The 24,404-nt window shown below is 66.8% G+C and overlaps 5 protein-coding genes across 6 annotated transcripts; 4 read left to right on the top strand and 1 right to left on the bottom strand.

Moving 5' to 3' along the window:
- Positions 1–85: 85 nt before the first annotated feature.
- Positions 86–1,170, top strand: GDPGP1 (GDP-D-glucose phosphorylase 1; the record flags this gene model as incomplete). Its single annotated transcript, XM_084268252.1, has 1 exon — positions 86–1,170. The coding sequence occupies one exon, from the start codon at positions 86–88 to the stop codon at positions 1,163–1,165; it is 1,080 nt and encodes a 359-aa protein (XP_084124378.1). The 3' UTR covers positions 1,166–1,170.
- A 795-nt stretch (positions 1,171–1,965) lies between these two features.
- HDDC3 (HD domain containing 3) lies at positions 1,966–3,908 on the top strand. Its single transcript, XM_084267843.1, has 6 exons — positions 1,966–2,091; positions 2,160–2,270; positions 2,360–2,783; positions 3,142–3,197; positions 3,278–3,518; positions 3,771–3,908. The coding sequence occupies exons 3-6, from the start codon at positions 2,672–2,674 to the stop codon at positions 3,899–3,901; spliced, it is 540 nt and encodes a 179-aa protein (XP_084123969.1). The 5' UTR covers positions 1,966–2,091; positions 2,160–2,270; positions 2,360–2,671; the 3' UTR covers positions 3,902–3,908.
- A 133-nt stretch (positions 3,909–4,041) lies between these two features.
- Positions 4,042–11,131, top strand: VPS33B (VPS33B late endosome and lysosome associated). Of its 2 annotated transcripts, XM_084267864.1 has the most exons (23): positions 4,042–4,158; positions 4,295–4,375; positions 5,052–5,113; positions 5,275–5,324; positions 5,650–5,717; positions 5,916–5,961; positions 6,219–6,313; positions 6,639–6,743; positions 6,942–7,038; positions 7,261–7,338; positions 7,510–7,583; positions 7,975–8,061; positions 8,202–8,292; positions 8,488–8,562; positions 8,854–8,918; positions 9,011–9,065; positions 9,152–9,198; positions 9,413–9,545; positions 9,840–9,913; positions 10,384–10,485; positions 10,641–10,716; positions 10,803–10,919; positions 11,009–11,131. In XM_084267864.1, exons 1-23 carry the CDS (start codon positions 4,063–4,065, stop codon positions 11,086–11,088), a joined length of 1,854 nt encoding a protein of 617 aa, XP_084123990.1. In that variant the 5' UTR covers positions 4,042–4,062; the 3' UTR covers positions 11,089–11,131. The 2 variants fall into 2 exon arrangements, with proteins under 2 accessions (XP_084123990.1, XP_084123991.1); XM_084267865.1 differs by lacking the exons at positions 4,042–4,158; positions 4,295–4,375 and having other exon boundaries at positions 5,065–5,113; positions 5,275–5,313.
- A 1,226-nt stretch (positions 11,132–12,357) lies between these two features.
- On the top strand, positions 12,358–18,410 carry LOC311194986 (protein regulator of cytokinesis 1-like; the record flags this gene model as incomplete). Its single annotated transcript, XM_084268251.1, has 15 exons — positions 12,358–12,475; positions 12,546–12,790; positions 12,922–13,050; positions 13,248–13,370; positions 13,675–13,908; positions 14,413–14,583; positions 14,831–14,980; positions 15,174–15,321; positions 15,414–15,550; positions 15,795–15,890; positions 15,999–16,145; positions 16,372–16,482; positions 16,698–16,808; positions 17,206–17,391; positions 18,118–18,410. 15 exons carry the CDS (start codon positions 12,358–12,360, stop codon positions 18,196–18,198), a joined length of 2,187 nt encoding a protein of 728 aa, XP_084124377.1. The 3' UTR covers positions 18,199–18,410.
- A 660-nt stretch (positions 18,411–19,070) lies between these two features.
- RCCD1 (RCC1 domain containing 1) lies at positions 19,071–23,138 on the bottom strand (the record flags this gene model as incomplete). The annotated part of the gene is made up of 7 exons (XM_084267966.1): positions 19,071–19,426; positions 19,640–19,669; positions 19,853–20,005; positions 20,160–20,273; positions 20,461–20,582; positions 22,155–22,509; positions 22,982–23,138. 7 exons carry the CDS (start codon positions 23,136–23,138, stop codon positions 19,149–19,151), a joined length of 1,209 nt encoding a protein of 402 aa, XP_084124092.1. The 3' UTR covers positions 19,071–19,148.
- Positions 23,139–24,404: the final 1,266 nt, after the last annotated feature.

Below are 24,404 nucleotides of genomic sequence, written 5' to 3'. Positions count from 1 at the left end.
CCGCGCAGGCCCCGCCCCGCCGGCGCCGGTCCGCACGCGCACGGGCCCGCCCTGCAGTAACGGGGAGCAGCGGCCCCGGCCCGGCATGGCAGCGGCGGAGGATGAGGAGCTGGACGAGCCGCGCCCTCAGGATTTCGAGTACCGGGAGGAGGACTTCGTGCTGCGGGGGGCCGAGTGGGGGGGCGAGCCGGACTCCGTGCCGTCCCGCTTCGACCGGGCGCTGCTGGAGGGCTGGGACGACAGGATGGAGCGCGGCTTGTTCCGGTACCGGCTGGGGCCGCTGCCCACCCGCGTCCTGCCCGGCCCCATGGGGCTGGTGGCTCAGCTCAACGTGCAGCGGGGCTCCGAGCGCCGCCCGCCGCAGGCCGTGCACAGCCTGCGGCAGCCCTTCGACCCCCGCGCCTTCAACTTCACCCGCATCCGCCCCGGCGAGGTGCTGCTCCGCCTGCGCAGGGCGGGCGGCGGCTCCGAGCCCCTGGAGCCGCTGCTGGTGGCCATCAATGTCAGCCCGCTGGAGCGGGGCCACGTCCTGCTGCTGCCGGAGCCGGCGCGGGGGCTGCCGCAGGCGCTGACGGCCCCGCTGCTGCTCGCCGGGCTGGAGGCTGCGCTGCTCAGCGCCCACCCCGGCTTCTGCGTGGGCTTCAACGGGCTGGGAGGCTGCGCCTCCGTCAACCACCTGCACCTCCACGGCCTCTACGTGCCCCGGCCGCTGCCGGTGGAGGCGGCGCCCGCCCGGCCGCTCAGCCCGCGCCTCAGCCTCCTGCGGGACGTCCCGGCGCCCGCCTTCCTCTTCTACGCCCCCGGCCCCGCCGCGCTGGGCGCGCTGGCTCGGGACGCGTGCCGGGCGGCCGAGCACCTGGCTGGCGCCGGCCTGGCCTGCAACCTCTTCGCTACGCGGGGCGACCCGCCGGAGGGGCCGGTGGCCGGCGGCGGCCGCGGGCTGCGGGTGCTACTGTGGGCACGCCGGCCCCGCTTCGGCGCCAAGGCGGGCGAGGCCTTCAACGTGGCGCTGTGCGAGCTGGCCGGGTACCTGCCGCTGCCGGCGGCCGCGCTCTACCGGGACATCACCGAGGCCGAGGCGCTGAGCACCATCCGCGAGGACCTGCTGCCCGAGCCGCAGCTGCTGCGCCTAGCCGGGGACCTGGTGCGGCTGCTGGAGAGCTGACCGGGGCCGGGCCGGGGCTGCGCCTGACCGAGCCGGCGATGGGTCCGACGGGACCGAGACTGAGCCTGACCTGGCTGGCGGTGCGGGCTGCCTGTGGCCCCGGGATCGCGGGTGGCGCGGGCAGGCGGCGGGTCGGTCCCGGCAACCCCGGGCGGAGGCGTCCGAGCAGTCGCGTTTACCCCCCCGGCCCCCGGGTACTCTGCCCGTGCTGCGCCGGCCCCCAGGATCGCCTTCCCGCTGCGCGCAGCGCCTGGGGGCCACCCGGGCCGCGGAGGGGTCCCCAGGCGCCTCCCCGAGTCGTCCCGCTCATTCCAGGGCAGGGCCGGTGCTCGGGGCCCCGCAGCGGGAGGAGCCGAGGGGACGGGCGCTCCCCACGCCCGCTCGCCCAGAAGTCTCGGCTGCTGGCCGAGGAGGGGGGACACGGACGGCTCGGGATCAGTGGCAACTTGTGTCCCGCTGAGCACCCGATGCTTCGTCGGTAACCGGCAGGACCGAGTCCTCACGGTGTAAGGGCGGCAGGTGCGGGGTCCCGGGCAGGTCACCCGGGGGAGCCCAGCGCGGAGCCTAGCGCAGCCCTATGGCCCAGGCTGCGGCCGCCTGACTGAACGCGAGGACGAGCTGGGGCTCACACACGTAACGGTGCGAGAGGCCCCGGGAGGCAGAAGGGTTCCCCGTGCCCCCGGCGCCGAATAAAGCAACGCCCACCCGTTACCACATCCAGCGTCCGGGAGCTTTACTCCCGAGCTCGGTGGCGCCGGGACCGCCCCGCTGCCGGCCCCGCCCGGCTCCCGCTTCTTGGCCATGGCGGCGCTGCTGCGGCGGGGGCTGCGGGCGGCCGCGCTCCTCGCCGGGATCCCGCGGCGGGCGGCGGCAGCGTGGCCCGGAGACCCGGAGCCGCCGGACCCGGCGCTGGAGGAGGCCGAGAGGTGCGGGACGGCCGGTCCGGGGGCGAGAGTCGGGGCCGGGCCGGGCCGCTCACGTGTTTGCTCCACAGGGCCCGGTGGCGGCGGCGGGCGGCGCGGGAGCAGCGGCTGCGGCGGGAGCTGGGCGGGGGCCGCGGCGCCCCCGAGCGCACCCTGACCTGGCAGGCGATAGAGCAGATGCGGTGAGCGGCGGGGCCGGGCCGGGGGCGAGCGGGGCTGGGGGATGGGGGGTAGCGCCGGGCCGCCGTGACCGCGCTGCCGGTGCCCGCAGGTTCCTACGGCAAGAGCTGCCCGAGGAGTGGCCGCTGGAGCGCCTGGCCCGGGGCTTCGGCGTCGACACCGACGTGGTGCGGCGGGTGTTGCGGAGCCGGAGCTGCCCCTCGCCGCACCGCCGCCTGCGGCAGGACGAGAAGGCGCTGAGCGCCGCGCCGGAACCGGCTCGGCCCGCCGGCCGCGGGGAACGCGTCCCGGCCCGCACGCTGCTGGGACGGCCGCCGCGGGGCCGGGGCGGGCCGGGGGCCGGCGCGCAATAAACGGCCCGAGGGGACCCGCCTCCGCCCGCGCCGCTTCCGCCGCGCCGACCATGGGCTCGGAGGCAGCCCGGCTCCTGGAGGCGGCCGACTTCGCGGCCAGGAAGCACAAGGAGCAGCGGCGGAAGGACCCCGAGGGCACCCCCTTCATCAACCACCCCATCGGTACCGGCACCCGAGCCCCGGGACGCCCGAGACCCTGCCATAGCCCGGCCCCCGGGGACAGCCAGGGCTCCCCTCCTGCACCGTCCCTGCTGCCCGAGTGTGTGTGTGTGGGGGGGGGGGAGCCCCTGGGCACCGCCGCCTTCCCCCGTCCCCTTCCTCCGCGTTGCCCTGCCCGTCCCGGGGCTCCCCGGACATCTCCCGGACTGGGAACAGCGCCGGTCCCCTGGCCCTTCCACCCATCCCCGGCCCCTCACTCCGCAGGGTCCGCCCTGCCCCCGGGACTCCTCGCTGCCCTTGCCCAGACCTAGCCGCTCCCCGCAGGACCTTCCCCCCCCAACCTCTCCGCTCTGTGCCTCAGGCGTCGCCTGGATCTTGGCCCACGAGGCCGGCGTGACGGACATCGTGGTGCTGCAGGTACCGTCCTGCCCTGCCCTGCCCGCTGCGCCCCGCGCCCCCGGCCGGCCCCGCACCGCCACTGTCCCTCCTCGCCCCAGGCCGCCCTCCTGCACGACACGGTGGAGGACACGGACACCACCCTCCCGGAGATCGAGGAGCGGTTCGGGGCGGAGGTGAGGCGCGTGGTGGAGGAGGTGACGGACGACAAGGCGCTGCCCAAGGCGGAGCGGAAGCGGCTGCAGGTGGAGCGGGCGCCCGGCAGCAGCCCCCGCGCCAAGCTGGTCAAGCTGGCCGACAAGCTGTACAACCTGCGGGACCTCAACCGCTGCGTCCCACAAGGTACCGGCCTCGCCCGCCCCCAGCACGGCCGGGGGGCGATGTCCGGTCCCCGCGTCCCGCCCGAGGCCGGGGGGGCGGGGGGGAGCCACAAGCCCTCGGGACAGACCGCGGCCGCCCCGGTGCGGGACTCGGGGACCGGAGCGGCCCTAGGTGCGGGGGAGGGGATGGAGAAGGGGGGAGAGGGGGTGGTGATGCCCGAGGGACGCTTCGGGCCTGGTGGAGCCTCCGGGCGTGACGCGCGTGTCCCCGCAGGGTGGTCGCCGGAGCGCGTGCAGGAGTACTTCCGGTGGGCGGCGGAGGTGGTGGCCGGTCTGCGCGGGACCAGCGCGGCGCTGGAGGCCGAGCTGGAGCGGCTCTTCCGGGAGCGCGGCCTGGCCCCGTGACGGCGGGGGTGGGGGGGTGGGCGGGGGCTGGGGAACGGGCAGCCAATAAACGCGCTGAAGCTGAGCTCAGGCTCCGCCCCCTTCCTTGCGCCGCGCGCTCCGCCCCCGGGTCCTCCCGGGGTTCCGGCGGCGCCGTTCCCGGGTGTCCCGGGGCTCCCGCCATGGCCTCGGCCGCCCGCCGCGACGTGCCCGAGGCGCCCGACTTCGGCATCCTGAAGCGGCTGGCGCGGGACCAGCTCATCTACCTGCTGGAGCAGGTGCGGAACGGGGCCGGGGAGGGGATGGGGGCGAGGCCGGGCCCGGCCCCGGAGGCGTCCCGCACGGCGGGCAGGGGGTGGGGAGGGCGCGGGGCCGGCAGCGGAGGAGGATGGTCCCACGTCCCGCTGTCCTCAGCTCCCCGGGAAGAAGGACCTGTTCATCGAGGTGGATCTGATGAGCCCCTTGGACCGCATCGCCAACGTCTCCATCCTGAAGGTACCGCCGGGGTGGGCGGCTGCCCGGCCCCGCACAGCTCCACCTGCACTGCCCGGCCCCGCACTGCTCTGTGCTGCCCCGCACGCCCCCGTCTGTGCTGTCCGGCCCCACGCACCCTGCCTGTGCCGCACTGCCCTGCCCCGTGCTGCCCACCCTGCCCCGCACAGCGCCGCACTGCCTGGCACTGCACTGCCTGGCTCCATACACCCTGCCTGTGCCTCACTGCCCACCCTGCCCCGCACTGCCTGGCACCGCGCTGCCTGGCTCCATACACCCTGCCTGTGCCTCACTGCCCACCCTGCCCCGCACTGCCTGGCACTGCGCTGTCCTGCCCCACGCACCCTGCCTGTGCCTCACTGCCCACTGTGCCCCGCACAGCCCCGCACTGCCTGGCACCGCACTGTCCGGCCCCATGCACCCTGCCTGTGCCGCACTGCCCTGCCCCGTGCTGCCCACCCTGTCCCGCACAGCCCTGCACTGCCTGGCACTGCACTGCCTGGCCCCATGCACCCTGCCTGTGCCTCACTGCCCACCCTGCCCCGCACAGCCCCGCACTGCCTGGCACCACACTGTCCGGCCCCATGCACCCTGCCTGAGCCTCACTGCCCTCTCTGCACTGCCCTCCCTGCCCCGCACTGCCCACCCTGCCAGCTCACGCCCCGGCGTCTCCCCGCAGGAGCACGAGGTGGACAAGCTGTACAAGATGGACAGCCGCCCATCCCCCAGCGCCAGTGACCAGTGAGTCCCCAGCCCCGCGGCTGCCCAATGCCTGGGCTGGCCAGAGGTGATGGCAGGGCAGGCCGGCCCCTCTTACAGCTGCCTGTGCAGGGCTTGTCTGCGCTGGAGCGGAGGGTCCCGGGCAGGGTCCTTACCTCCCCTCTGTCGCTCTGTGTGGGCAGGTTCTGCTTCCTCGTCCGCCCGCGGGTCAAGTCGATGAGGTACATCGCTGGTGAGCGCAAGCGTCCGAGGGGTGGTTGGCTGTCTGGGTTGGGGTCGGCAGGGTGCCCCTCGGCCCCACACTGAGCTTCGGGGTGCAGCTGCCTCGTGGGGAGGGTCCCACGCTGTGAGGCTGGGGTCAGTGCTCTGGGCTGCCTGTGGGCTTGAGAAGGGCTTTCAGCAGGGCCGTGGCCCTGGCAGATGGGGTTGCACCCAGGTTCTGCCTACTGCCTGAGGTGTTTGGGGTCCTGTGGGACCCCAGGCCTCACCCTGCATGAGGAGATGTGCTGGGTTGGGGGTGGGCAGCTTGGCAGAGCTGGTGCAGTCTTTGCCCACAGATATTATCAATGCTGACAAGATGTCTGGGAGGAGCAGGAAGTACAAGATCATCTTCAGCCCCCAAAAGGTGAGTCTGACCGTGCTGCTGCCAGCGACCCCGTCACTCCGTGTCCGTCCAGCCCTGTCGCTCTGTGTCCGTCCAGCCTCTGTGATTCCTCCCCTTCTGCACATGGCAGTGGTTCTTCTCCTTTAACTCAAACCAAACGCTGCAGTGCCTGGGAGCCAGCTGATCCCCTCCATTGCCAGCTCCTTCCTTCTCTTCCAGTTCTATGCTTGTGAGATGGTACTGGAGGAAGAGGGAGTCTTTGGTGGTGAGTGGGGCTGTGCCCCTTGCCCTCCCCAAGGGTTGGCTCGCGATAGCTCTGATGCCACAGGATCCCCATTGCATCCCAGTACTGGGATCCCTGTGCTGGCAGGGATGGGAGTGTGGTAGTATCTGGGAGGAGAGAGGGTCCCACCATGAAGCCCTGTGGAGGGTCCCCCCCCAGCTCCCCACGGCCCTGCGTGCGGGATCTCTGGGGCTGTCCCTGCGGAGTGCTGGGTAACTCTGGGCTTTCCCCATGCTCAGATGTCACCTGTGATGAGTGGTCCTTCTACCTGCTGCCCCTGGACGAGGACATCATCAGCATGGAGCTGCCCGAGTTCTTCCGCGACTACTTCTTGGTCAGTGGGATGATGCTGCTGGGATGCTGCCTGGCAGGGTGGGGTCTTTCCCTCCCTCACCCCAGAGCTGATGGGTGACGTCCTGCTCGGTCCCTCAGCCCTCGGCAAGGGTCCTGGTCTGCTGTCTTGGGGTGGCCACCTCGCAGGCAGCGCCTGCGCTGACCTCGCCTCTGCTCCCTATGGAGCAGCTCTGGGGCATCATTCCCTGGGAAGCGCTGAGCCCAGGGCCCATCCCAGCCCTGGTCCATCTCCAGCCAAGTCCTGGCATGGCAGTGATTTCCCAGCCTACCCTGACTCGCTCCCCAACGCCTCCTGGTCTCTGCAGGAAGGAGATCACCGCTGGATCAACACCGTGGCTCGGGCGCTGCAGCTGCTGAACTCCCTGTACGGACCTTTTGGCAGAGCCTACGGCATCGGCCGGTGTGCCAAGGTACGGGCCAGGCACGGCTGGTGGCAGGGAGGCCTCTGGTCCCCGAAATGGGGACAGCTCACAGGGAATCGCCCCGTGGGGCATCGGGTCATCCTGTGGGCACCTCGTCCCATGTCCTGGCTGGTGCTGGGGCAGGCTGTGGGTCTTGGGGGGAGCCTGGGGCAGCTCCTGGGCCCTGGCACACTCTGCCTGCCACAGATGAGCTACGAGCTGTGGAGGGACCTGGAGGAGGAGAGCGAGGGAGACAGCCAGGGCAGGAAGCCTGAGATCGGCAACGTCTTCTTCATGGACAGAGGTAGGCTGGGCCCAGGGGCAGCAGAGGAGGAGCGGTTTGGGCCGGCAGCTCACCCAGAGGAGGATCAGTGGGGCAGGGAGCCCCTGTGCCGGTGCAGGGAACAGCAGGAGGTGTGGGGCGGCTGGCTGCGGCGGTGGGCAGGCAGGACCATGGTGGGCAGGCAGGGTGGGCAGGGGAGGCACAGGGAGTGTAAGGCAGCCTGGGCACCGTCTCTCCTTGCAGACACAGACTACGTGACGGCGCTGTGCTCCCAGGTGGTGTACGAGGGGCTGGTGGACGACACCTTCCGCATCAAGTGTGGTAGGTGGAGGCACAGCAGGAGCCACAGGGGTTTGCACCCTGTGTGCCGAGGCTGAAGGGTCTGCCCGGGTGCCTGGGGGAATGTAGTCTGTCTCCATTGCCTTTGGCAGTGCTGGCACACAGGAGCCCCGTGGCTGCTGGGGCAACGCAGCTCTGCATCCTTCTGTGCAGGGAGCGTGGATTTCGGGCCAGATGTCACCTCCTCTGACAAGAGCATTAAGGTGCTGCTCAACGCCCAGGACAAAGTGAGCGCTGCTCAGGTGCCCCAGGGGAGGCAGGTGCCCCCCTGCACCAGGGGGAGGCTAAGGGGGACGTTTTCTCTGTAAGCCTGGGCAGGGGGTGGCCAGGGGCTGCTGTGCCTCAGTGCAGGCTGGGATGAGCCGGGGCACAGGGAACACAGTCTGCAGGTGCGGCTCAGCTTCTGCCCCTGTGCACAGGGGTGTGTCAGGCCAGGCAGTCGGTATTTTGGGGTGCTCACTGTCCTGGTCCACACACACCCTCATCTCGCTGCTAAGGCCACTGGCAAGAAGCAGCACTGGGGGCTGCAGGGTTGGGGGCTGTGGCTGGGTGGGCCCCGCACTGGCATGGGAGCACAGGGTGCGTGCCCAGCGCTGGCTGACGCGGGGCTCTCTGCAGGTCTTCAACCAGATCCGGAACGAGCACTTCTCCAGCGTGTTCGGCTTCCTCAGCCAGAAGTCACGTAACCTGCAGGCACAGTATGATGTGAGCACTGCCCTGTGCACGGGATGCCTGCGGTGATGACCCCCCACAGCCCGGTCACCTCCCCACAGCCCGGTCACCTCCCCACAGCCCGGTCACCTCCCCACAGCCCGGTCACCTCCCTGCCTCTCTTTCCTCCGCAGCGGCGCCGTGACATGGACATCAAGCAAATGAAGGACTTTGTGTCCCAGGAACTGAAGGGACTGAAGCAGGAGCATCGCCTACTGAGCCTGCGTAGGGGCTTGGGGCAGCGGGAGGGGGAACCCCCTGGCTGCTGCAGCAGCTGCTGGGGCTCTGGGGGAAGTGGGGAGCTGCGGGGCCTGCCCTGAGGCAGGGCAGCCCACCCGAGTGGTGTGAGCAGCTATAGCAGGGCCAGGGGCTGCACCAAGCCCGCTGCTCCTCCACAGCAGCTGCCTCTTGGCTCCGCAGATATCGGTGCCTGCGAGTCCATCATGAAAAAGAAAACCAAGCAGGACTTCCAGGAGATGATCAAGGCTGAACACTGTGAGTGCAGCTCCCTGGCCCAAACATTGCTCCCTCTGTCCCAGTCCTCACCCCCACCCCTTCTCCCAGGCAGCCCATGCCCGGGTGCCCCTTGCATGACCTCCCAGACCCGTAATGGGGTTTGAGGCCCTTAGTAGGGTGAAGCCACATCCTTGGAGGGCTGGTGCGTGGTGGGGTGGGGCAGGAAGCCCAGCCTCGCAAGCCTGCCCAATTCCCCTACCCCATTCCCCTGCCCCACGGCCTGGGGAGGAGGCCAGGCTGGGTGAAACCAGCTCTTTTCCCCCACTGCAGCGCTGTTGGAGGGCTTTGACATCCGGGAGAGCACCAGCTTCATCGAAGAGCACATTGACCGGCAGGTGAGACCCACGGCGAGCTGGCAGCTCCGGCCACCCCATCCCACTGCGGGGACATGGGGGGTGCAGGTGACCCACAGCCCACTCCCATCCAGGTATCCCCCATCGAGAGCCTGCGCCTGATGTGCCTCCTGTCCATCACGGAGAACGGTGAGGCACCCGACTCGGCAGGGCAGGGAAGGGCGGCATGGGGTCCCCCTGCCTTGGCACACAGCTCACTGTGGTGCTCCCCGCAGGTCTGGTCCCCAAGGACTACCGCTCCCTGAAAACCCAGTACCTGCAGGTGAGGCTCTGGGGGCTGTGGGGAGCGATTCTTGCGCCAGATGGGGTGCTCGGGCTGTCTGCAGGAGGACTCCTGCCCCCGTGGCCTCCGCACAGGCCCTGAGCTCTGCCTGCCCCTGCCCTTCGCCTGCCCCGCTGCTCTAAGCAGCCTCCCCCCCACCGAGGTGGCACCCCACAGCTGGGGCTCCGTGCTGATCTGGCTGCCCCCTTCTCAGAGCTACGGCCCCGAGCACTTGCTCACCTTCCACAACCTGAAGCGCATGGGGCTGCTGACCGAGCAGTCGGCTGGGGAGACCCTGACTGCCGTGGAGAGCAAGGTCAGCAAGCTGGTGACGGACCGAGCCGCAGGTGAGAGCCAGCGCGCTGCCCCACCATGCCTGGGGAGCCTGGGCTGTGGGGAGCCCAGGGCAGAACCTTGCTGCCAGGAGCTGCAGCTTCAGGGCTGCCTGGAAGCACAGGGCACACAGGGACACTGCAGGCACAGGGCACATCCCTGGAGCTGGTGGCAGGGTGGTGGGCTCTGCTGGCGTGGGCAGCAGGGCTGCAGGCACTGCTCCAGATCCTTTGCAGAGCCAGCAGCTCCACGCATCCCAGCCTGCAGCTGCCAGCAATTCAGATGTTTCTCCTCATCTTCTTTTCCAGGCAAGATCACAGATGCATTTAATTCTCTGGCCAGGAAGAGCAATTTCCGAGCGCTAAGCAAGAAGCTGGGGTTGGTAGGTACTCGTGGGGCTGCTGGCCTGCCACTTGGCACAGGGCTCGCTGCTGCCAGAGGAGCTCTGCTCAGTCTGTGCCCGTGTCCAGCTCTCCGGGCTCAGCACTGCCAGACATGGGGCCAGAGCTGCTGCTGCTGCCCCAGTCAAAGGGGGTGCTTCTCCCCAGGCCAGGGTGGGGTGGTGGTGTCACTGTGGGGTTCTCAGTCTGCCCTGCCAGCACAACGTAGGGTCCTGGGGCTCCGTTTGCTGTGCCTGGCGCTGGGGAGCAGCTCTGTGGCTGCTGTTCTGGGGCAGGGGAGAGGTGACACTTCACCCCTTCGAGCTGTGGCCCCCTGGGCTGTGTGTTTGCCAGCCCTGGCCCTAAAGTGATGGGGCAGAGGCTTGCTCCTAGCATCTGTCCCTCCTCTGCCGGGGTGGGTGAAGCCCCAAACGGGCTGGTCCTCTACCCTGAGCATTGCCTGTCTCTGCAGATCCCCCGGGTGGATGGAGAGTACGACCTGAAGATGCCTCGGGACATGGCTTACGTTTTCAGCGGCGCCTACACCCCCCTGAGCTGCAAGATCATTGAGCAGGTGAGGCTGGCTGCCACTGGGGATCACCCCGGGTGTACCCCATGCCCTGGCTGCATTTGGGGGGGTCCCAGTGGGGCTGGGGCAGGCAGCATTGGTCCCTTTTGGGTGCCTCCCTGGGGAGCTCTGCCTGATGCCCACCCCATCCTGTCCCACAGGTGCTGGAGCGCCGGGGCTGGCTGGGCCTGGAGGAGGTCGTGCGGCTGCTCAACGGCAATGAGTTCTCAGTCTCAGGTAGCGGCAGCACTGGGCGGGGGATTGGCAGGGGGCCAGTGGAGGGCCGGGGGTCAGCTGGTCCGACAGCACTCTGCCTGCTCCAGACAGCACCGTGGAGGAGAACCCCGGCTGGGACTGCCAGCGTGTCGTCCTCGCTGTCTTCCTGGGGGGCTGCACCTTCTCCGAGATGGCTGCGCTCCGGTTCCTGGGCAAAGAGCGAGGTAGGAGCGGGGCTGGGGGGGCTGGAGCCCTGCGGGGAGCGGAGGTGGGGTGTCCGGCTGCCCAGGCACTGGCACAGCCTCTCCTGCAGGTCTCAGGTTCATCTTCCTCACCACGGCCGTCACCAGCAGTGCCCGCGTCATGGAGGCCGCCATCGAGGCCCGGGCCTGAGGCGGGGCGGGGTGCGGCTGCCAATAAATGTCTCTTTAGGGAGAGCAGTGGGTGTCATCTACCTTGACTTCAGCAAGGCTTTGGATACTGTCTCCCATGACATCCTGATAGCACAGCTGAGAGAGCAGGGGATAGATGAGTGGGCAGTGAGGTGGGTTGAGAACTGGCTGTTGGACTGAGCCCAGAGGGTGGTGATGAGTGGAGCAGAGTCTGACTGGAGACCTGTGACCAGTGGTGTCCCCAGGGCTCGGTGTTGGGTCCAGTCCTGTTTAATATCTTCATTGATGACCTTGATGAGGGAACAGCATCCACCCTCAGCAAGTACCTGATGATACAAAGCTGGGACGAGTGGCTGACACGCAGGAACACTGCGCTGCCATCCAGAGAGACCTGGACGGGCTGGAGAGCTGGGCAGGGAGAAACCAGATGGGGTTCAACAAAAGCAAGTGGAGAGTCCTGCACCCAGGAAGGAATAACTGCTTCTATAAGTACAGGCTGGGGGATGACCTGCTGGAGAGGAGCTCTGTGGACAAGGACCTGGGGGTCCTGGTAGATGGCAGGTTGACCATGAGCCAGCAGTGTGCCCTGGGGGCTAAGAGAGCCAATGGGATCCTGGGGGGCATCAGGAGGAGTGTGGCCAGCAGGTCAAAGGAGGGGATCCTCCCCCTCTGCTCTGCCCTGGTCAGGCCCCACCTGGAGTGTTGTGTCCAGTTCTGGGCTCTCTGGTATAAAAAAGCCAGGGATCTCCTGGAGAGAGTCCAGAGGAGGGCTATAGAGATGATGAAGGGCCTGGAGCATCTCCCCTGTGAGGAAAGGCTGAGTGAGCTGGGGCTGTTCAGCCTGCAGAAAAGAAGACTAAGGGGGGACCTTATGAATGTTTATCAGTATCTTAAGTATGGGATGCAGGAGGAAAGGGCCAGCCCCTTTTCAGTGTCTGTGGGGACAGGACAAGGGGCAATGGCTGCAAGTTGGTGCATGGGAAGTTCTGCACCAACAAGTGGAAGAACTTCTTCCCAGTGAGGGTGAGGGAGCCCTGGGACAGGCTGCCCAGGGGGTGTAGAGTCTCCTTCTCTGGAGATATTCCAGCCCTGTCTGGACACCGACCTGTGCGACCTGTCCTAGGGACCCTGCTTTGGCAGGGGGTTGGACCCCATGGGCTCTGGAGGTCCCTTCCAGCCCCTGTGATCCTGTGATTCTCTCTCCTGGCGGGGCGGCGGGCGGAGCACCGGGGCGGGGGAGCGGAGCAAAGGGACGGGGGACGCCGCGCGCATGCGCAGTGCCGCTCGAGCCCCGCCCGAGCGTCCGCGGCGGGGCGCGCGCCCGGCGTCTCGCGCTGGGGTGCCGGTAGCGCGCAACGGCCCCGCTCCGCCGGTCTCGCTCACGATTGGTCAGAACCGTCCGAGGGGCTTTGCTGCCATTGGCTGGCGGCGAGCTTGGGGCGGGGCCGGCCACAAAAGCGGCCGTTGTGGATGGGCGCGGGTTTGAATCGTCCGAGAGCGGCGGAGGGAGCGGAGCCGAGCTGGTGGCTGCCATGAGGAAGAGGTGCGGGGGCGGTGGCGGACCGGGGCCGGTACCGGGGCCGGGGCCGGCGCCGCGGTGGCTGCGGGAGCGGGATGGAGGAGGGACCGGGCTGCGGAGTGACCGGCCCGGGACACCGGCTGTGGGGCGGGGCCGGGACGTGGGCGGCGGGATGACCGGCCCGGTACGGGGAATGCGGGGTGGGGGCCGGGACAGAGGCTGCGGGGTCACCGTGTCGGGACACGGGCTGTGGGGCCCGAGCGGCCCCGCCCCGGCGGCTGCTGATGTCCATCTGGCCCCGGTGCCCTCAGCGAGGTGATGGCGGATGAGGCCGTGTCGTGCCTGAACCGCGCCATGGCGACGCTGAGCGACATCTGGGAGGAGATCGGGATCCCCGAGGAGCTGCGCCTGGAGCGCACCGAGACCGTCAAGAAGCACATCGAGGTGAGGGCCCGGCGCGGCCCGGGAGGCGGCCCGCGGCTGCATGGGGGGCTAGGGCAGGGGGCGGGGCCGGGGCAGGGCTAGCGGGAGCCCCGGAGGTCCGGGCCCGGGTCGGGAGCACCCAGGGCTTCTCTGGCCGCGGTGTCATGGGTGATCCCTGTGTTCCCCTCTCACTCTCCATCCCCCTCCTCCCACCGCAGACCCTCCTGGACATGATGGTGGCAGAGGAGGAGAACCTGAAGCAGCGTCTCCTGAAGAGCATCGCCTTGTGCAGGAAGGAGCTGGACACCCTCTGCAAGGAGCTCCAGCTGGAGCCCTTCGAGGTAACGGGTCGCTTCTCATCCCCAGGATCCCAGTGGTAACAGCCTCTGGCCAGGTGCCTTGGCTGTGGTGAGGCCAGAGCCTGCTCAGAACCCCTTTTGGGACACCCGGTAGAGCCAGTATCTCTGTGGTTGCTCTGGGTTGGGCACTGGGAGGTGGCTGAGGAGGCTGGGAGCCTTTCCACTGCGTTTGCACCGTGCTGGGCAGCACCTCTCACAGCACCAGGGCTCCTGTCCCAGGTCTGTAGTTGTGAAGTCGGGTCAGTGAGACCTGGGGAGAGGAGAGCTGATTTCTGGGCTCTTCCAGGCAGAGGAAGAAACTACTCTGCTGCAGATGGAGAAGAACTTGCGGACTCATGTGGAAGTGCTGCTGAAACAGAAGAAGGACAGGAGGCAGGAGCTGAAAACCCTGCAAGAGCAGGACCGGGAGTTGTGTGACATCCTCTGCATGACCCCTTTCTGCATCGACAGTGATGCTGTGCCCAGCCTGGAGGACCTGGATTGCTACAGGCGCCACTTGGCCTCCCTGACAGCTGAGAAGGTGAGCGGAGGGGTGAGGAGCTCGTGGAGGTGCAGGAGCTGAAGTTTTGTGGGCTCAACTTGCATCAATGTGATCAAATGCCCAGCTCCTTTATTGAAACACACAGAGAGCTTATATAGGTTTCTATATCAGTACACAAGTTATATTCAATTGCTGTTGGATAGATGCTCCATTCACCCGCCTTACACACGTCTCACTATTGCTAATAATGTTAAGGCTACACAGTCACATTGTTCCTTCTTAAGGCAGTTGTTAACAGTCTTGCAGTTTGTTATCTCATGGCTTTTCTTGCAAGCTCCTGTTCTCACAGACATCTGCTGTCCTGTTAGTGCATACCAACACGTCTCTGCTGGCTTCCCCCAGCCTGATTATATGGGGGTCAGCAATAAATGTGGATGGGCCATAAGACACATTCTTCTCAAAATGCTTTGCTACAGGGAGGGGGCTCGGGGAGGGTGGTGGGCAAGGGTCTCACTGGTGTCTAACCCTGCTCATCCCCTCCAGGAGCAAAGGCGAAAAGAGTTTGTTGATACCAAGCAGCAGATCATCCTCCTCATGGAGGAGCTGGACCACACTCCAGACACCAGCTTTGAGCAGGAGGTGGTGTGTGAGGATGAGGAAGCCTTCTGCTTGTCTAAGGAGAACATCGCTGCCCTCCACAGCCTGCTGCAGCAGGTGAGCCAGCACGCCAGGGCAGTGCCATGAATTACTGGCTGTGGAGACTGTCGGTGCAGCCCGGCAGCCGCAGGCATCACGATGTGATGGGTGACTGCCTGGTTCCAGCACGCCTGAGTGTCCAAAGGCCCTTCTAGGAGCTGTGCAAGGCAGTCTGGGGGGATGGGTGTGTGGGTTTGGTGGAGCAGGCAGCCTGCTCGTGCCCTGCGTGTCCCGGCCGCGCTGACGCTGTGCTCCCCCCTGGCAGCTGGAAGCGCGTCGGTCGCTGAACGAGGCCGTGTGCGCAGAGCTGCGCTGCAGGATCACTGCGCTCTGGGAAAGGCTGCAGGTTCCTGAGGAAGACAGAGCCTCTTCTGCAGTGCACGTGGCTGGGTGCAGAGCCAAAACCAGGAAAGCTGTAAGGCCCCTCCTTTGCCCCTGGAGAGGGAGGGATGGGGGGCAGCGGCTCTGGGATCTGCAGCCCTCTTTGCTCAGCCAGAGTGGAGGGGCTGGGAGCTGGTGCTGGCAGCTGCCATGTCATGGGAAGCAGAAGATAAGTCCTCACCCATTCTCTCCTCCTCACGCTGCCTTCTGTGTGCTCTGGCCTGCAGCTGCAGCTGGAAGTGGATCATCTGGAGGAGCAGAAGCTGCAGAACATCAAGTCTGTGATTCAGGCGATCCGGGCAGAGCTGGCCCAGTACTGGGACAAGTGCTTCTATACTCAGGAGCAGAGGGAAGGCTTCAGTCCCTATTATGATGGTAGGTGCTGGCTCAGGGGCTGCCTGTGGCTTGCAGAGATGTTGAGGAAGGGTCCCGGTTGGCTCCTGAATGTGATGCTGTGTTCCCTCCAGAGGATTACACAGAGACCCTGCTTGAGCTTCACGAGGCTGAGGTGGGGAGAATGAAGAGCTACTACGAAGCGCACGAAGACCTGTTCAGGGCTGTCCATAAGTGGGAGGAGAACTGGCAGCTGTTCCTGGAGCTGGAGGTACTGTCTGGGCAGGAATGTGCTCTGCCTGGCTCCACCAGGGTCAGGGAGCCGCCTTTGCTCCCTGTCGCAGCCTCCTGTTGGGAAGGATGGGGGGGAATCACTGGGGGGATAGTGAGGGGCTGGGGTGCTGCATCCGGACAACTGCTGTGGTTTCAATGGAGCTGTGCAGGAGGGATGGCTTCCTCCAGGGTCTCAGTCCTGGGGATCTCTGGCATCTCTCCTGATTTCCCTTCTGTGTTAGAGGAAATCATCTGACCCCAGTCGCTTCGCCAACCGCGGTGGGAACCTGCTGAAGGAGGAGAAGCAGCGAGCGAAGCTGCAGAAGACCCTTTCCAAGGTAGGGGAGCAGCACTTGTCCCTTGGGGGGTGTGTGTGCAGCTGAGGGGGAGCAGCACAGCCCCCATGTCACCCAGGGCAGCCCCCTGACTCCTCATGTCCTCCCCAGCTGCAGGAGGAGCTGGAGAGCAGCATCCAGGCCTGGGAGCAGGAGCACAAAGGGGCTTTCCTAGTGAAGGGGCAGCGGTTCATGGAGTACGTGGGGGAGCAGTGGCAGCTGTACCACCTGGAGAAGGAGAAGGAGAAACAGGAGCGGGTGAGTGTGAAGCTGAGCTGCTCCTGGGGCTCTGTCCCCTGGCTCTGCTGCGCAGCAGCTCTGGAGCTCTGCCCGCTTCCCCGACAGCCAGTCGGGCGTCAGCATCTCTGCACGTTGAGCCCCTTTCCTGGCTGCAGCCCGGCTCTGAGTACCCCCAAACCTTTGCTGGGGCTGCTGGGGCTCGGTGCTGCTCCTCAGCCCTGGTTTCAGCGCTGATCTCTTGCAGCACCTGAAGAAGGTCCAGCAGATCGAGACGGAGATGCTGTATGGGAGGTCACCCCGCACGCCCAGCAAGCGGCGGGTGCTGGGCCCACACAGGCCCAGTAAAGTAAGGAAGGTAAAATGCCCACACGTGGGTGTGCTGGGGCCCTGTGGGGCTGCCGTGGGGCAGGAGCCCTGCCCTGCCCTGCCTTGTGCTGCTCTCAGCCCCACGGGGAGGTGTGGGGAGGATTTGGGGCTGCAGCAGCGTCCTGGAAGCCGGGACAGTGCCCAGGCCGTGGGCTGCAGCCACCTGCTCGTCTCCATGTGACACCTGCTCTGCTTTCCCCCCAGCTCAACGGCACCTCCCTCTCCAGTGCCACCCCAAACAGCACCGTTCGCTCGGTGTTCGGGAGAACCATCTACCAGTCCCCGACGTCTCGCCTGCCGCCTTCCGGAGGGAAGGTGAGTGAGGAGCTTTGCTGGGCTGGGGTGGAGTTGGGCGAGCTCCAGGCCATGATCTGGTGTGGCTGCAGCCTGCCTTGTGGCACAGACACGAGCCTGGGGGGAACTGGAGGGCTTGAGTGGGGAATTGGGGGACTGGAGTGGGGAACTGGGGGGTCTGGCTGGGGAGGAGGAGGAGCAGTAGGGTCACAGCATTGTTCAGATCTTTCTTCCACCTAGATGTACTCTGTTCCTCTGCTGCACCTGCAGCTCAGATGGGCTGTGGTGTGAGGCTGGGGTCTTTGCTGAGCCCTGGGCAGCAGAGTTTGGCCCCACAGAGCAAGGGCAGTGGGGTCAGCGCAGCTCTCCTGGCTCTAGGCTGTTCCTGTGCCCCTCTAACCCCTGCTTCCCCCCGCAGTTTGGCCAGGCTCGCACCCCCAGCCGCGCGGCGCTGAAGCCCTCCCGTCCCACACCCAGGGAGCGGAACAAGGAGAATGTGCCCCAGCTGAAAGGAACCCCCCTGAGCGGTGGGTGCACCCCCACAGCCCCTGCCCAGCGTAACCACAGCATTAATTCTGTTGCCAGCACCTATTCAGAGTTTGCGGTAATTCACCTCTTATAAACCCACCCCCCTTGCTGGGCAGTGCAGGGGCTGTGTCCCCCTCCCATGGACCCCCGGGGTGCAGCTCTGCACTCCCCACATCCCCCCACAGAGGGGCTGCTCCTGCCAGCGCCCACAGCACTGGATGGGTGGGCTCAGGCCCCACATGGTGATGTCCCCCTGGGCCCTGACATGCACCCCCCAGTCCCCTTCTCTCTTCCCTGGGGTGAGTGGTGGATGGGGAGCTCTGCTGGGGATGGGACCGGCTCACTCAGGCTGCTGGAGGTCCATCCTCATCCCTCTGCTCTTCCAATCTGGCACCCAAAAGCATCCCTTGTGGGGTGCAATGCCCTGCCCCACAGCCTTGGGGCAGGGGGGTGAGGTTTGGGACGGGATGGGCTCCCTGGGGCAGGGGGGTGAGGTTTGGGACGGGATGGGCTCCCTTCTCCCAGCATGGGCATGGCTCTCTGTCCTCCCACTTGCCCTCATCCAGGGCAGCTCTGTGGCAGCCCATGGGGCATCCCAGGCTCTGCTGCAGGAGGGAGGGATGCACCCCCAGCCCGGGACTCTTTGGGCAACCTGTTCCCCTGCCTCTGAGGGCTCCTGGTTCCCTCAGCTACTCCTGCCATCACTTGCCTGTCCTCTCCTGGGGTGGGAGCCCAACCAGTGGCGCAGGAACCACCTGGCCTGGAGCTCCCTCATCTCATCTCCTGCTGCTTCCTTCCACAGCGTGAACTTTCAAAGGCTTCCAGCTCTGAGAGCAGCTCCTGCATCCTGAACTCCACCACCATGGCCCCAACCCTCTGCTGAGGTGCTGCCTGCCTGGCCCTGTAGCCAGAGCCCATCGTTGTTGGGCAGGTCCCGTCGCTCTCAAGGCCGCCCCTGCTGCAGGGTTTGCTCAGATGATTTTAAACACTTGCTTTTAGTCTGGGGAATTTTTGTGAATAAAGGGTTTATGAGTTGTGTTAGGGATGGGAGCACAGGCCTGGGGCTGCCTTCTGCTGCCCTGCTCCTGGGGCTTAAGCTGGGGCTGGCTGGAGGGCTTAGGCTGGGGGGTGTCCCCTATTTTCCCCCCATCTTTGTAGCTGTTGTTCAGCAGTTTCAGCTGCAGATCCATGGACTCACCCTTGGGCACAGGCTAGGTGCAGCGCTGGGGGGCAGGAGGGGTGGCTCTGCACCCCTGCCCAGCTCATCCCCTATGCCTGGAACCCCACTGCTCACCCTGCCCAGCCCTGAGCCTGGGAGGGGCAGAGCCAGCAGCCACTGCTCCCTGAGCACGTCTTGCTGAGCTGGCTCCTAGCTGTGGTGGGCCTAGGCAGCTCGTCCTACCCCCTGGCCCTGCTCCATGGCCGCCAGCACTTCCCCCTGCTGCCCCTCACTAGGGCCCTGGGCAGGCTCCCCCCTTGCACCTTGGTTAACAAAGCTGGGGGGGTCTGGCCCTGAGCCTCACCTGATTGCACCTTGCTAACACTACCCCTGTGGCTGTTACTTATTCTGTGGGTCTGTTTTCTTTCTACCTGTATCTCTGTATCTGTACATATGTTGTTTATGAGAACAATATATGTTGTACATAGTCCCTGCTGTGTGTCTGTCTGGGGTTGGGGGGGGCAGGCAGGGCCTGTGGGGGAGGTGGGGAAGCTGGGACCCTTCTCCATACCCAAAATGAAGCACCACAGCCACTGTTATGGAAAAATATATCTAATAATAACCATGGTCAGACCATCCCCAGGTGCCTCTAGCCTGTGGACACCAGCACAAGCTCAGCCCAGCCCCATCCTGCCTGCCTCCAGGGGCTGAGCGGCACCAGGGATGGACACAGGGACAGGGGCAGGGCAGGATTTTTTTCCATCTTCCTCTGTGGGTGCAGCTGTTGTGTGTGTGGGTCTGTGGTGGCCTTGGGGTTCCATCACACAGACGTAGGTTGTCCAGGGCCCGCACACCACCTCCTCTGCCTGCAGCCCCTCTGACACCAGGTGCTGGACACGGTGGGGCTGGTCAGAGCTGGCGTTGTCCTCGTGTCCCAGCTGCCCGTATTTACCTACAGACACCACACTCATCAGGGTGGGGCCTGGGTTGGGGTGACCACAGCAGCTCCCCAGGGCTGGGGGTGTTAGGGCACCCCCCTCAAATGGACTGTGAGACCCCCCCTGGGGTAACCAACTGGTGCAAGTGGTACCAGCTGAGGGTGAGGAACCAGAGCCAAAACTGGGTCTGGAGTGTCGCACCGCCCCACAGCAGAGCCATCACTCACCCCAGCCCCAGGTGTAGAGCTCGCCATCTCCTGCAAAAGGGACAGCACCCATCAGCCAGCACCCACATGCTGCATGGGGGGGGGGGGCTGTGGCTCCCTGGGACCCCCCGGGGCAGGCCTCTGCCCCCTGGGGTCCTGGGGAGCCACAGCCCCCTGCAGCCAGGCCTGCCCAGCCAAAAACCAGGGTGCCACAGGAGAGAGCCAGGCACTCACGTGTGATCACGGCGGTGTGCCGAGACCCGCAGCTGACACTGCTGACCTCCAGGTCCTGCGGCAGATCCAGCAGCGCCGGGAACGCCTGGATGGAGATGAACTCAGTGTCCTCGGCAGCCGGCTGGTCCTGGTGCGGCGTCAGCCCCATGTCACCTGGGGAAGAGCTGACCCTCAGTGACAGGGAGTGACTGGGCCATGCCAGCTCCATCAGCATCATCTGCAGCACCAGCCCCACACTGAGCTGCCCGTGACTCTGCTGGGACCTGGCACCACCTGCCAGCCCCAACCCTGACAGCAGCATCCTCACCAGTGGCATCCTCACCAACGTCCGTGCCCTCTGCCCGCTCTTCCGCCAGCGCTTTGGAGGGCAGAGCCAGCTGTCCTGACTCATTCCAGCCCCACATGTAGAGGTCTCCAGCCTCTGCCAGGGGGGACACACATCAGGGGTGGCCCCAGGGCAGTGCTCAGCCCCAGACCCCCGGCAGCACCGGCCACGTTTGGCACATAACCAGGCTCCCCTCTGGGAGACAGGACATGGGACAATGGCAGTGGGGGTGTGAGTCCTGCCGGGCTGGGTGCTGCCACCTGCGCCCAGCGCAGCCCCTCACCGCTCACGCTGGCCGAATGCCACCCGCCCGCCGCCAGCGCCCGCATCGGCACGCCGGCCAGCGCCTCCACCAGCCGCGGCTGCAGCTCTGACTCCAGCGTCCCGTGGCCGAGCTGCCCGTGCCTGTGGGGAGATGGAGACATGGACAGACAGACAGCTTCAGGGCTGCCGGCGCAGGAGGGACATGGGACACCCTAGAGCCATCCCCAAACTAACAGGAACCCTTTTAAGAAATTAAACTGAACGATGCTCCTGGTCCTTCCTGCACCCACGTACAGCTGCTGGGATGCAAAACAGGGAGTCAGGGGTGAGAGGCTTTTCCCAAGGGGTTTCCTCCCCTCTGACAAAGCTGCATCAGACGGATCTGGCGTGTTAACAGACGGGTGGCCCTGGCCTCCAGCTCCGACACAAACAGATCTCTGATGGGGTTGGTGCTTCCGTGGTGCATCACAGGAACAGTGGGAGCTGTGCCTGGCACTGACATGAAGCAGCTGGGTGAGGGATGAGGCAGGACACAGACCCAGTGCCCGGCCACCCCGTGCCTGCAGGTTGGAGTTTGTGCTACACTGACCAGCCAAGAACCTCAGGCTGGGGGGCCTGGGCAACTGGGCCTGACACAGCCAGGCATCGCCACAGCACCTGGAGAGAAGCCAAGCGCCTGACAAGTCACCGGGCTGACCCAGGGCGTCACAGGGTAAAGATCTTCTCACTGGGGACCAAGGGAACTGCCAGCGGCACATCACTGGGTGCTGGGCACACGGGACGGTCCCTGCAGCTGTTTTACCCCCCATATCATGTCCTGTGGCTGTATCGACAGAGCTGCAACAACCAACTCTGTTGTCCTGCATGTGGCAGCGGGTGCCACAGGAGCAGCACCACAGGGCTGGCCAGGAGGGTGACATGCCAGGGTACCCTGAAAACCGCAGCCAGACCCATCAGTGTGGGGTGAGCATGGGGCAGTGGGGAGGGAGGCACCAGGGAGGGGGCTGGCAGTGCCTTCCATGTACGTTGGCAGCCAGGTACGAGGCTGCGATTGCTCAGTGTGAGTGCGAGGAGTGCCAGAACCGGGTACGAACAGCAAAACGGGACGGTCCTCCACCCCATCACCCCAGCTCCCCCCAGTGGCCTGAGGTGAGAGGGACGGACTGGCACCCTAACATGAAGTGATGCTGGAGAGTAAGAAGGGATGAGCTTGCACCCCAATGCCTCTGTCCCAGCTGCACCCCCTCCTCCGAGACCCTGTGCCCCCACAGCCCCCCTGCACCCCCATCTCCAGCATCGGAGGGAAAGGAGACAGGGCTGTAACTCACAGCATTGTGAGCAATCAAGGTTACTTGAGAGTTATTAATTGTAGCCCAATAATTATGTGCAACAGCAGGAAGAACAACAGGACTGTGAGATAATGAGTGGTGTGTTTCCTACTTAATTAAACTGATCGTGTCATCACTTTATCAGATAATTTTGCTGCACTGACTGATCAGTGACCATTCCCAAGGCTGGAACCAGCCTGCCCTGAGCCTGCAACCTAACGGGGACTCGGACCCTGAGGTGACCCCCCCACCCCGACATCCTCTCACCTGCATCCCCAGCAGCTCCTCCCTCCCCAGCATCCCTTCTGCACCCCCCGCAGCGTCTCTCTGCCCCCACAAGCCCTCCTGCCCGTCCCCCGCCCCGTACCCCCCGCACCCCGCTCACCTCCCGCCGCCCCAGGCGTAGGTCTCCCCGGCGGCGCCCAGCGCCAGGACGTGCTCGTAGCCCAGGGCCAGCCCGCGGGCCCGCACCCCCCCGGGCAGCACGGCGAAGAACGGCGGCCGCGGCGCGACGAAGCCTCCGGGCAGCAGCGGCAGCGCCGGGGGGCGGCGGGGCCCCGGCGGCAGGTCCCGGCTCCAGGCGGGCGCGCCCCGCAGCTCTCCCCGCACTGCCTCCGCCCGCGGCCAGGCCTGGGCCGCCGCCGCTCCCCGCAGCACCAGGTGGGTCTCGGAGGGCAGCGCCTCGTCCCAGCCCGGCAGCCGCCGCCGCAGCCCCGCGCTCCGCACCTCCAGCCCCGCACCTGCGCCCCGGCACCGTCAGCTTCGCCGCCGGGACAGCGTGGGCTGGGGGCACCGGGGCGGGGGACACGGGGCATCCCGGGGGGACCGGGACGGGGGACGGGACGGGACACGGGGACTTCCCGGGGGACCGGAGCCGCCGACGGGACACGAACATCCCGGGGGTGACGCGCACGGGGAGGACGGGACATCCCGAGGGAACCGGTACAGGGTGGGTGGGAAACGCGCACACGTCCCGGGGGAAACCGGCATCCCCGCGGGGGGATCCCAGGAGAACCGGGCTGGGGAGGGGCGTGACGGAGCATCCCGGAGGACGGGGACATCCCACGGGAGAAGGGACCCGGCCGGGGAGGGGGGTGGGATCCATCCCGGGGATCCGGGATCAGGGGACGGGGCGCGCGAGGCAGAAGGGGACCCGGCGCCCTGGGAGCGGAGCGGGGAGCTGGGCACCGGGCCGGGCACCCGGGCGCTCACCGGTCTCCACGACCGCGTAGCTCCAGGAGGGCCACACACGCCGGATCCCCCCGGGACCCGACTCCAGCCGCCGCGGGCCCGGACCCGGCCCCGGCTCCCCCGCCGCTTCCTCGGTGCTGAAGCCGAACACGATCCATGCGCGGCCCGGGGCCGCCATGGCGGAAAGGGCGGGGTGTCTGTGTGCGTGTGTCTGAACGGGGCGGTGCGGGGGGCGGGCGGACGGTGCAGCGCTGGGGGGCAAGGGGGGGGGCTCTGCACCCCTGCCCAGCCCATCCCCTATGCCTGGAACCCCACTGCTCCCCCTGCCCAGCCCTGAGCCTGGGAGGGGCAGAGCCAGCAGCCGCTGCTCCCTGAGCACGTCTGGCTGAGCCTGACCCGATTGCACCTTGCTAACACTACCCCTGCTGCTGCTGTTTATTCTGTGGGTCTGTTCCCTCTCTACCTGTAGCTCTGTGTCTGTACATATCTCGTTTATGAGAATAATAAATGGATGTTGTACATGGCCCCTGCTGTGTGTCTGTCTGGGGATGGGGGGGGCTGGTAGGGACTGAGGGGGAGGTGGGGAAGCTGGGCCCCTTCTCCATACCCAAAATGAAGCACCACAGCCCCCGTTATGGAAAAATATATCTTATAATAACCATGGTCAGACCATCCCCAGGTGCCTCTAGCCTGTGGACACCAGCACAGCCTCAGCCCAGCCCCATCCTGCCTGGGGGGCTGCCGGCTCAGGGGGCGGAGCGGGGCCAGGGCCGGACGCGGTGACAGGGGCAGGGGAGGGGTTGTCTCCACCTTCCTCTGTGGGTGCAGCTGTGGTGTTGGGGGGTCTGTGGGGGCCTCAGGGCTCCATCACACAGACGCCCGAGCGCCCGCGGCGGGGCGCGCGCCCGGCGTCTCGCGAGGCGGTGCCGGTAACGCCCAACGGCCCCGCTCTGCCGGTCTCGCTCACGATTGGTCAGAACCATCCGAGGGGCTTTGCTGCCATTGGCTGGCGGCGAGCTTGGGGCGGGGCCGGCGGCAAAAGCGGCCGTTGTGGGCGGGCGCGAGTTTGAATCGTTTGAGAGCGGCGGAGAGAGCGGAGCTGATGGCTGCCATGAGGAAGAGGTAAGGCGGCGGACCGGGGCTGCGGGGCCGGGGCCAGGGCTGCGGGGCCGGGGCCAGGGCTGCGGGGCCGGGGCCAGGGTTGCGGGGCCGGGGCCAGGGCTGCGGGGCCGGGGCCAGGGCCGGGGCCGGGGCCAGGGCTGCGGGGCCGGGGCCAGGGCTGCGGGGCCGGGGCCAGGGCTGCGGGGCCAGGGCTGCGGGGCCGGGGCCAGGGCTGCGGGGCCGGGGCTGCGGGGCCGGGGCCGGGGCCAGGGCTGCGGGGCCAGGGCCAGGGCCAGGGCTAGGGCTGCGGGGCCAGGGCCGGGGCCGGTGCGGCGGGGCCGAT

Source organism: Gallinula chloropus, assembly GCF_964237585.1.
Source record: "Gallinula chloropus genome assembly, chromosome: 9".
NCBI classification, from domain to species: Eukaryota; Metazoa; Chordata; class Aves; order Gruiformes; family Rallidae; genus Gallinula; species Gallinula chloropus.
The sequence above is the reverse complement of the archived record's forward strand: the minus strand, read 5'-3'. Positions and strand labels throughout refer to the sequence as shown.

Excerpts from the sequence above, each read along its gene's own strand:
- HDDC3 (XM_084267843.1), top strand. The coding sequence starts at position 2,672 with ATGGGCTCGGAGGCAGCCCGGCTCCTGGAGGCGGCCGACTTCGCGGCC. Across the intron at positions 3,198-3,277 it reads CGGACATCGTGGTGCTGCAG|GCCGCCCTCCTGCACGACAC; the intron begins GTACCGTCCTGC and ends TCCTCGCCCCAG. Across the intron at positions 3,519-3,770 it reads CAACCGCTGCGTCCCACAAG|GGTGGTCGCCGGAGCGCGTG; the intron begins GTACCGGCCTCG and ends GTGTCCCCGCAG.
- VPS33B (XM_084267864.1), top strand. The coding sequence starts at position 4,063 with ATGGCCTCGGCCGCCCGCCGCGACGTGCCCGAGGCGCCCGACTTCGGC. Across the intron at positions 8,919-9,010 it reads AAGAGCACATTGACCGGCAG|GTATCCCCCATCGAGAGCCT; the intron begins GTGAGACCCACG and ends ACTCCCATCCAG. Across the intron at positions 9,914-10,383 it reads TAAGCAAGAAGCTGGGGTTG|ATCCCCCGGGTGGATGGAGA; the intron begins GTAGGTACTCGT and ends CTGTCTCTGCAG.